The sequence below is a fragment of the Zeus faber genome (genome assembly GCF_960531495.2).
Source record: "Zeus faber genome assembly, chromosome: 2".
NCBI lineage: Eukaryota > Metazoa > Chordata > Actinopteri > Zeiformes > Zeidae > Zeus > Zeus faber.
The window spans coordinates 27,955,640-27,967,360 of NC_137189.1; the positions used below are offsets into that span (position 1 = coordinate 27,955,640).

Genomic DNA, 11,721 nt, shown 5'->3' on the forward strand with positions numbered 1-11,721 from the left:
ACTTAATGATGGAATCACTTCCTGGGGGTAGTTAATAAAGGTTGAAGCTGAAGCTGCTTGGTCGGTCTCCTTCCACTGTTTCCAAAGTTATGTGAGGACTGTAATGACCCTGCATATGCTTACTGTTGTTAGAATGTTTCTATGGCGGGTGGTTCCAAATCTCGTGAGAAAGGGGGACAGAGAGGGGAGAGGGAGAAGTGTTGGAGGTGTACAGTACTGTACAGTACAGTACTGTGTACGTTTCTATGGGCATGTTATGGCCAAGACCTGGAAGGAACAAACCCCAGTGAGTGATAACCACCGTGTGGCTTTTTCTGCCGGCCGGAACATAATATTGGTGTCAGAAGAAAAAGAAAAAGAGTGTAATGCCTTTGAGTTTTAGTACTGAGTGGTGATCGCGAACTGCAAACCATTGTCGCCGGACCGTGTGCGTGCAGATAGAGAATGGCAAATGTTTTTGGAAGACTTTCCCAAAGTAACGAAGGAGGAGGAGACAGGGGGCTACGGTGAGAGCAGAGCATTCAGCGGCCGGCTACCCAGAGCCACACCTGGGGGACCATGGGAACATTAAGCGAGAGTAAGAAAGATGACTGCAAAGATGGCGGCTGTGGCAGGATTCAGCACTTCCAGGACACAGGTTGCCCACATCAGTGTCCCACAAACAGTAAAGACCCCCAACTATTCGGGTAGAGCCATCTGGGAAGCCTTCCATGCCCAGTTTGAACTGTTAGCACATGCATGGGGGTGGAATAATGAACAGAGAGCACTTCAGCTGGTGATGTGCTTAACTGATGATGCTTTATCGTGCCTGCTGTTACTCAGCCCAGAAGAGAGACACAACTATGAGGCTTAGTTGGGGCTCTGCGCTGACATTTTGGCCAATATGTGGGACAGGGTCTGCTGCGCTCCGAACTGAACAACCGGCACAGACAACCAAATACACGATGAGGGACATTGGCAAATGAAATTGAGGGACTCGGGCTCTCGGGCGTACGCACACATGCCTCCTGACATACAAAGGGAGCTCACCAGGGACCAATTCCTCCAAGCACTGTCTCCTGCCGACCTACGTGCCCAGACCCAGTTGGCCCACCCAAAAACCTTGCAGGAAGCTCTAGAAGTGGCCATAGAGAGGGAGCTGGTCCGGTCCGGTACCACCGTAGGCAGACTAGAAGGCGCAACAAAACCTTATTGAGCAGAGGAATGGATTCAACTTGTTCGAGCTATTACCCCACAAGGGGGGCGGAGCCTGCGTCCAAGAGTCTGCTGGGGATGTGGCCAGCCTGGCCATCTCCTCAGGCAATGCCCGAAGTCGACCAGGCCTCAGGGAAACGGCCTGGGGTCCACCTAGAAGGGAGGCTGCGGACCTCCAACACTGTGTCGCAAGTTGCGCTACCCCGCCAGAGAGACCACTTCCACAAGGAAAATGAACAGTCCACACACTACTGTTGGAGAAATTCTCCCTGCGTAGTCGGTGAGGTTAATCTGCTCGCTACAGGAAAACAAACAGAGTATTAAATATATTTATTCTGCAGAATTAAGAGAAATATTCAGAGCTGCTTCAAAGCAGTGGTCTTAATCAATCTACCTCTGCTTCTGTCAAAGAGGGCTTTATACCGATGAAAGGTTGCGTGCCATTGGTGAGGTGCCATTTACAAGATTATGGCCGTGGTCATCAAAAAAACCCAGGGCAATGTGGTTTTAAAGCTACATAACATACAAAAAGGCTATTGCCTATATAAAACATGTAAAACATCATTCAAAGAATTTATCATCTGCATTTTTCTCTCACACTACCCAGAAGCAAGAAGCGAGTGCCCTTGAGTGGGAGACTGCTGGTATGTTCCTGTCCGAGTGGAGGGAGTGCACGGCTTAGCGCTGGTAGACTCAGGGTCCAGCAGAGATGATGGTGGGTATACTCGCAGCCCCGCACCCCTCAATTTGAACTGAAATTGCCAATAGCACACATTGAGCACTGGGGTTTCTGGGATGGCGGGTCATTGGCGGGTCGGTGTGAGGGCCTGGTTGGCCGGGGGTGGTGGAGGGCCCATATAATTCGCTGCCTGCTGGCATCGGCGGGAGGGCGGCTAACATCCGGGTGCCCCACGGTGAGCACACCGGATGGGCGCTCGGGACTCACCTGTGGTGAATCTCCCTCTCTTGGAGTAGTGATTAGTTGTTTATAAACCAAAACATGGTAAGATAGTTCTCCAAAGAGAGGGATTGGTTGTGGTTCTGTACAACAAAAAGCTGTTCTCTTGGCATCCTACAGGTCCTCCACAGGACAGAGTTATTGCAGCAGTTCTTGATGATTAAAGAATGAATGAAAAGTTGCATTACAGGTTGAGTAGTTGAACTCCACTTGCAGACTAACTCTGTCCTATATGCAATAGCATACAAATACTCTGTGCTGTATGCCCAGCATGCTGACAGCACAGGTTGAAATTAATAAAATTAATAAAAAAAATACAATTCTGGAATGTCGGTAGTAATCTGTGAGTGTTCCCACAAGAAACACTCACATAAGAATAACATTATGGAATGTGGCAAGTGAAAAGCACAGCTCTTTAGCTTTGTAGTATTTTTTACCTGTTAACAGGAAGTGGTTTAGCGTATTATTTCACTGTAAAAGTAATTTAATTTGCAGATGACTGTTGTCTGCTTGTCTTAGAGGATCGTCCTAGTGCAGCCTGTGGTGACGTTAGAGGTTCGTCTGGCATATTTATGTATATTTTGCTCTATTTGCTGTCTTTGGGGCGTGATGTCAATTTGATCAGTGAGCGTTTTGGGTTGGTCATGTGACGGGTCAGTAACAGACTTCGGACCCTATGGACAGAAACTGTTTCTGTCCATAGTGTCTAAACCGTTCATCGGACACCATGTGGCTAAAAGTCTTTGCACTACTTTTATACTGCATCTACAGCTGTCAACCAGCTTCAGGTAGTACAAGTTATTGTGTGTGTGAGTGTGTGTGGTTGTATGTGTGTGTGTGTGTGTTTGTGTTTTTTACTTACGTTTACCGCTGTCAACCTGCCTCAGGCTGTGCAAGTATTTATTCAGTGTCTTTGTACGTATATATTGTATACACACACTCACTGAGCACTTTATTAGGAACACTATACTAATACTGGGTAGGGCCTCCCATTGCTCTCAAAACAGCCTCAGTTCTTGGCATGGATTCCACAAGATGTTGGAAACACTCCTTTGAGATTCTGGTCCATGTTGACATGATTGTGTCACGCAATTCCTGCAGATTTGTCAGCTGCACATTGATGCTGCGAATCTCCCGTTCTATCACATTCCAAAGGTATGCTATTGGATTCAGATCTGGTGACTGGGAGGGCCACTGAAGAACATTGAACTCATTGTCATGTTCATGAAACTAGTTTGAGACAACTTTTTCTTTTTGACATGGTGCATTATCATGCTCAAAGGAGCCATTAGACGAGATTCAAGATTCAAGATGTATATTTGTCACATACATATACACATACGAGCATGCATATATATAGTGAAATTACATTGCAACACACCTGGAGATTATGCACAATAAGTACTAACTGGCACAATTACTAACTAATTACCTAACTTACTAAACTAAACTGATTCCTAAAATGTAATTCAGTTATTAAATAGAATAAAACAAGACTTTAAAAAGGTAATATACTCAGTGGAAATACACAATTTAAATGAAAGGAATAGACAATTGTGTATATACAGATATGTGCAGTAAAGTGGCATGTGAATAAAGTGAGGTAGTGTGTGTTGAGATATACAGCACAGTATACAACAGTACGGGATCCAGTGAGCGTGGTGTGCAGTACCTGGGAGAATGAAGGGATGCACATGGTCAGCAACAATACTGAAAAGGCTGCGGCATCCAAGCGATGATTGATTGGTATAAACGATTGGTATAAAAAGTGTGCCAAGAAAAAAATTCCCCACACCATTACACCGCCACCACCAGAGTGGATGTTGACACGAGGCAGGTTGGGTACATGGAATTGATGCTGTTGGCGCCAAATTTGGACCCTACCATCTGTGAGCCTCAGTAGAAATGGAGATTCATCAGACCAGGTTTGTTAAGGTCACTGACTCATGGATGTGAACACATAAGGACGACACAAAAACAATCAGGTAAGAATTTAAAGTCCACAAGGTTTATACCAAAAAACAGGAAGGGGTCAAAACCAGGAGATCAGTCGGAGAGGGCAAAGGGAGAGAGGGAGGGAGAGAATTAGAATAGAGATTAGAGAATTCAGCCAGAAGGGAAGTGGACTGGTATTTATTCTGAGGGACTAACGGGGGAATGAGCTGCAGGCAGGAGACACCAGGTGAAGGGAAGGGAGTGACAGCAAAACTGAAACTTTCTGAATTATAATTACTGGTAACAATTACCATAATCAAATACACAATACAATAATATGTATTTATTGTGTATGTATTTTGAAATATTTTCATTCATTTTGTGTTTTTGGTGTGGCCCACTACACACAATTAATTTTATTATATATCCTCCACAATTTAAGTCAGTTAAACCACTTACCTTAGTTTATTTATTTATAGGCTTATATAATACATTACTATTGGAAGACAGTTTTCCATTGATTTACAAAGTGGCATAAAATAATTCTGTTCCCCAAAATGGATTAATAATCGTGATAAATAATTGTGATCACAATAACTAATAATCGTGTATATCATTTCAGCCATAATCATGCAGCCCTACTTCAGAATGATATCCGCCGTTAGTTGTGACGTGGGAAACCCGCCCACGGCCGCAAACATAGAACTACACTGTAACAGGCTGGAACAAATGAACTTCTGCAGTCACAAAACACACCGAAACATAGAGCCAAAGCACACTCATGCCTTAAACTTCAATGAAGGGCAGACTACCCTGGACCCCATGTATTGCTACCTGCAGCTTAATTGTTATATATATTGTTTGTGTATTATGCTCCTACAGTGTTTGTGGAGCCCCGCCAGGCTCATGGGCTCCTGATCAGGAGGCGTCGGTTCAACTCTGGCTGGTTTGAGGAGCTGCAAAAAGGAGATCTTGAGAGGGAGTGTCTGGAGGAGAAGTGCTCCCACGAGGAGGTCAGGGAGGTGTTCGAGCACGCTGAGGCCACTGTTAGTACACCACCAATTATACTACTACTATAGTGATACTACTATTAAGTATATACTACTTTATTTTTATTGATTTATTTAACCTGTGCTGTCAGCATTCTAGGCATACAACACAGAGCATTTGTATGCTATTGCATCTAGGACATAGTTAGTCTGCAAGTGGAATTCAAGTTCTCAACCTGCAATGCAACTCTTCATTAATTCATAAATCATCAACAACTGCTGCAATAACTCTGTCCTGTGGATGACATATAGAATGACAAGAGCACAGTTTTTTGTTATACAGAGCCGCCGCCAATCTCCCTCTTTGGAGAATTATTTTACCATGTTTGGGTCTATAAACAACTAATCACTACTCCAAGAGGGGGAGATTCACCACGGTTGAAACAATTACACATAGAACCAAACAACATTTACACGGAAAACATAAACATTGGACAACAACATGTATTGAAAAACAGAGTTAATCAGGTCCACTGGAACAGCAATTGGGAACGTGGCCTCTTCATGTCATAGTTATGGCAGTAAATGAGGGAGGAAAGGAGAGGGATGCAACTAGGAGGGTGCTCAGGTGCGTTCAAAGCAGGTGTTGGTGGTGAGTGTACAGCAATTATCCCAATTGGTTTTGGTGTATGAGGTCGGTATTATGTCGTAGTATATACTACTAGCTAAGAGAAGTGTTCCTATGAGGAGGTCAGGGAGGTGTTTGAGGTCTACAAGGCTACCATTCGTACAATACCAGCAAACATATACTACTAACTATTAAAATATATACAACTACTTTCATATTTCCATATATTGGTTCTATAATACTATTTTTTACGTTTATTAAAATAATTTCTCTTGCACATGTGACCTTTTTTTTATTTTTTATTTATTTATTTTTTAATCTCAGGAGGAGTTCTGGAAAGGGTACAATGGTGAGTTCCCAGCACACACACAGCAGTTGTGTATATATAAAAATGTATTATGATTGTGTATGATGTGTTTATATGTGTAATCAGCAGCGGATGTATGTGCCTCTGCTCCATGCCAGAACGGAGGGATGTGCTCTGGTCAGGGTTCAACCTTCATCTGCTACTGTAATCCTCCCTTCAGCGGAACCTTCTGCCATCTGGGTGAGAATACTATACTTAGATATTAGAATAATACATACGTAAAAACTATAGTAATACATATGGAAATAATAGAATAATACATATATGAATACTATAAAAATAGTGCACTATAGTAACAATGCTATAAAATGGGCGTGCTCAAGCACCGGCTGCAGACAACAGCATGGTTCCCCTTTCCCGCGGCCACCAAGCTGCCTCGAGTCAGACCAATCAGCGCCGTGCGGGCTGTTTGTCCGCCACAAATACATACTATACATTAGAATTAGATAGATAGAACAACAGATATTTAGATAGAACATATAGATAAATAGACAAAAAATAAGATAAAAACAATGAAAGTTAACAGGAAATAATCAAATAAAGCTAAAAAAAAACAATGAAAATTTGCAATATACAATAAACCTAACGATAAACAATAAAATATAAGAAAAAACTTAATAATATTTTCAACTCAATCATATTGTAATCCATTATATTATAATTTGTTTTGATATTATATATTACACTCCTATGTCCTCTCCCTTCCAGAGAAGATGGCGGTCCCGCAGACCTGTCTCGATGACAATGGGGGATGCGAGCACTTCTGCAACGAAGCGACAGGAAGTCGGACGTGCTCGTGTGCAGACGACTACTTTCTGTCTGAGGACGGATACAGCTGCGTGGCAAAAGGTCAATATTAAGATCAATATGAATGTTAGTAACTAATAAAATCTGATGTGTTTGTTCAGGATAATTATCTGTGTGATTATTATATTATTCAGCTTCAATATTTTCATGTGTGACGCTATACAAGATAAGATCTATCAACAAAGTTAACATGGAGTAGTACTACTAGCTGACTAGTGGAGTAGCACTACGCCGACTAGTGGAGTATCACTACGCCGACTTATGGAGTAGCACTACGCAGACTAGTGGAGTAGCACGATGCCGACTAGTGGAGTAGCACCATGCCGACTAGTGGAGTAGCACCACGCCGACTAGAGGAGTTGCACTACGCCGACTATTGGAGTAGCACTCAACCGACTAGTGGAGTGGCATTACGTCGACTAGTGGAGTAGAACTACGGCAACTATTGGTGTAGCACTACACCAACTAGTGGAGTAGGACTACGCCGACTAGTGGAGTAGCAGTATGCTGACTAGTGGAATAGCTCTAAACTGACTAGTGGAGTGGGACTACGCTGACTAGTGGAATAGCTCTAAACTGACTAGTGGAGTGGGACTACGCTGACTAGTGGAATAGCTCTACGCTGACTACCTACAGCTACACCTGATCTACGGTACGGTGGCCTTCACCTCGGTGGTCATAAAATTCTTCGAGAGCTTGATTAAGGATTACATCTGCGCCTCCCTCCCCCTGCACATTGGACCCACTGCAGTTTGCGTACAAGCCTAACAGATCCAGGGATGATGCGGCACTCCCAGGTACTGCACACCATGCTCACGCACCTGGATGGCCGGAAGGGGGCCTATGTGAGATTGCTGTTCATCGACTATAGTTCAGCTTTCAATACCATAGTCCCCACCAGACTGGCTGTCAAGCTGCGGGAGCTAGGACTGAGCACTCTGCTGTGTGCCTGGATCCTGGACCCAGGTCTTTAGGGTGGGAGGCACACCTTCAGCACCCTCACCCTGAACACAGGATCCCCCCAGGGCTGCGTCTTCAGCCCCCTACTGTACTCCCTGTACACACATGACTGTGTGGCTGGGTCCAGCTCTAACACCATCATCAAGTTTGCCAACGACACCGTCGTGGCGGGCCTGATCACTGACGACGATGATAAGGCCTACTGTGAGGAGGTGGCTGACCTGTCACTCTGGTGCCAGGACAACAGCCTCCTCCTGAACGTCAGCAAAACTAAGGAACTGATTGTGGATTTTAGGAGGGGATTACAACCAAGGATGCACGCGCTGTTGGTGATTAATGGGACTTCTGTTGGCAGGGTGAGCAGCATCAAGTACATTTACATTTAGTCATTTAGCAGACGCTTTTATCCAAAGCGACTTACAATTATTCAAACACCGACGGACGCAGCCATCAGGAGCAATTAGGGGTTAAGTGTCTTGCTCAAGGACACTACAGCATGCTAGCAGGAGGAGCCTGGGATCGAACCAGCAACCTTTAGATTACTAGACCACCAGCTCTACCGCCTGAGCTACCACCCCCAAGTACCTGGGAGTTCACATCACGGAGGATTTAACGTGGACTACACACACAGACACTCTGGTGAGAAAGGCGAGGCAGCGTCCTTACCACCTCAGGCAGCTGAAGAAATTCAGGGTCTCGATGAGGATCCTCAAGTCCCTCTACTCTGGAGCAGTGAGGAGCATCCTGACAGGCAACATCACTGCCTGGTTTGGGAACTGTACTGCTCAGGACAGGCAGGCCCTGCAGAGGGTGGTGCGTTCAGCTGAACGTACCACTGGAACTACCCTCCCCTCCCTGCAGGACTTATACACCAAGAGCTGTAGTGGCAGAGCTCGCAGGATCATGAAGGATCCTCACCACCCCAACAACGTATTGTTCCAGCTGCTGCGGTCGGGCTAGGGCCTGCGCAGTCACACAGCGAGGACAGAGAGAGTGAGACGGAGTTTCTTCCCGCAAGCCATAAAGACTGTCGATGCTGAACTCACCAGGGGTCCTCACAAAAAGCACTGAGACACTCACACAGGCCCCACTGCCTTACTGTACTGTATGTAGCATACTGCACTGCATACTGTATCACTGTTCTGGGTTACTGCATACTGCTCTGTATTGGTATTCTGTTCGGTGTTACTGTATTGTTGTGTCGTACTGTTGTATACTGTACTGTATATCTCATCCATATTATTCACATGCACTTTACTGCACATATCTGTATACACAAATAGCCTATCTCATATAGATAACTCTATTCTCTTCACTTATTTTTTCATTTTTTCACTTACCCTGTATTATCTTTTTGAGTCTTATTTTATTTTTATTTTATTTTATTTATATAATTCTATTCACTAACTGCATTCCGTTTTAGTAATCAGTTAGTTTCAGTTAGTTAGCTAGGTAGGAATTAGGTTAGCTATAATGTTTAGTTTTGTAACTATTGTGCATAATCTCTGGGTGCGTTGCAAAGACATTTCACTGCATATATGTATGAACGTATGTATATGTATGTGACTAGTGTAGTGGCACTAGGCCGACTAGTGGAGTGGCACTAGGCCGACTAGTGGAGTGGCACTAGGCCGACTCGTGGAATAGCTCTACACTGACTAGTGGATTGGCAATATGCTGACTAGCGTAGTAGGACTCCGCTGACTAGTGGAGTAGCACTATGCTGACTAGTGGAGTAGCACTATGCTGACTAGTGGAGTATGTTTGTTTCAGGCGGTTCCAGAAGGTTCTTGGAGGTTTTGGAAAGAGCTTGGTCTCCGATATCTAGCAACAACATCAACTATCAATAGAGAATCTCCTCAATGCTACTCATACACCAGATAGTGAAGAATCTTGATTTTATCTCCTGCAGAACTAATTTCCTGCGGCACGGTTCCTGTTCAACCGGACCTGCAAATCACTGAACCAAGTGCTCAAGTCCGGATAGTTGGAGGAACCGTGTGTCCTAAAGGCCACTGTCCCTGGCAGGTATGAACGGGTGAACAAGTGGTTTGGTGGATGAACTGGTAATTAGGTGAACAGGTAGGTGTGCCCTGTGTCCCGCCAGGTCCGTCTGAGGTCCAAAGGAAAGGGTTTCTGTGCAGGTTTGATCCACAGGTGAACTGGTGGATGAATGGTGAACGGGTGAATGGGTTAACTGGTGGATGATCAGGTAAACAGTTGAGTCAACAGGTGAATGGGTGAACAGGTGTCTGAATTAATGTTTGAACGGGGGAATGGAGTAATGGGTGAACAGTTGGATGAATGGGTTGACAGGTGTGTGTGTTCTCTGTGCCTTCAGGTCCTTCTAAAGTCCAAGGGGAAGGGTTACTGTGGAGGCGTGATCTACAGGCCCAGCTGGGTGTTGACAGCCTCCCACTGCCTGGAGGACACCCAGGCCAAGCACTTGCAGGTGGTGGCAGGTACACAATGTCTCCCTCTCTCTCTCATTGTCTCTCTTCCTTTCCCCACTTTCTCACCTTCTCTCTCTCTTCCTCAGGTGAACACAACATTGAGCTGGAGGAGGGCACTGAGCAGGTCCTGCAGGTCGCCCAGATCTACATGCACGAGCACTATGAGTCAAGCACGGCAGACAACGACATCGCACTGCTGCGCCTGGCAACACCCATTGCCCTGACGCCCTACGCCGTGCCTGTGTGCCTGCCCACGCGCCCTCAGGCCGAGCGCGTCCTGTGGGCCGTGCACATGCACACAGTGAGTGGCTGGGGGCGCCGCTCCGAGTACGGCCCCACATCGCATCTTCTGCGGTGGCTGCAGGTGCCGCGCATCCGCACCGCCGAGTGCCAGGAGCAGAGCGGCGTGCAGCTCAGCCCCAACATGTTCTGCGCTGGCTACATTGAAGGTCTGCAGGACTCCTGCAAGGGTGACAGTGGGGGGCCGCTGGTCACCCACTACCGCAAGACCACCTTCCTGCTGGGCATCGTCAGCTGGGGCCGCGGCTGCGCACAGCCGGGCAACTACGGTATTTACACCCGGGTTTCCAACTACCTGGAGTGGATCCAGAAACTGACCGAGCCAGTAGTGGAGATACCGGAGGCCAATGGGATTCTGAAGAATGGGTTGAAGAACCAGACTCGGCCTCTGACAGAGAATGTGTATGAGACTGTGATTGAGAACCAGACTGGACCTCTGGTGGAGAACCTGAATGCGACGCTGATGGAGAACCAGACTGGGCTTCTGGTGGCGAACCTTAATGCGACTCTGATGGAAAACCAGACTGGGCCTCTGGTGGTAAACCTTAATGCAACTCTGATGGAAAACCAGACTGGGTCTCTGCTGGCGAACCTGAATGCGACTCTGGTGGAGAACCAGACTGGGCCTCTGGTGATGAACCTTAATTCGACTTTGATGGAAAAGCAGACTGGGTCTCTGATTGTGAACCTTAATGCGACTCTGATGGAGAACCAGACTGGGCCTCTGGTGGAGAACCTTAATGAGACTGTGATGGAGAACCAGACTGAAAATATGGTGGAGAACTAGACTGCCTGATCAGTTTTATATTGAGTATGAATGTCATGATTATCAAATTGTAGTTGCTGATTAATTGTCATACCAATAATTGTGATTAACACACAAATTATCTTTGTTTTATGCTACTGTAATAGTATAAGCCTATAACAGTAGCACCTAATGAAAAAGAGAAATTTATTGACATGAAACATTGGAAAATCACAATGTGGAGAACTTTAATTTGCCTCAACCCAACTGATGGAAACCTAATTCATGTTACATTCATTGTGACATTTCTAAAATTGGTTAAAAATCCATAAAAATATTGCTGCTTATCCATGTCAGGGTCCGAGATGTCATTTTCCAGAGTAAC

At 45.5% G+C, this 11,721-nt stretch overlaps 1 protein-coding gene across 1 annotated transcript; it reads left to right on the top strand.

The window, feature by feature from the left end:
• Nucleotides 1-1,000: 1,000 nt before the first annotated feature.
• On the top strand, nt 1,001-11,378 carry LOC307247700 (coagulation factor VII-like; the record flags this gene model as incomplete). The annotated part of the gene is made up of 8 exons (XM_080023823.1): nt 1,001-1,151; nt 4,970-5,133; nt 6,029-6,053; nt 6,138-6,251; nt 6,780-6,920; nt 9,751-9,866; nt 10,180-10,300; nt 10,378-11,378. 8 exons carry the CDS (start codon nt 1,001-1,003, stop codon nt 11,376-11,378), a joined length of 1,833 nt encoding a protein of 610 aa, XP_079879949.1.
• Nucleotides 11,379-11,721: the final 343 nt, after the last annotated feature.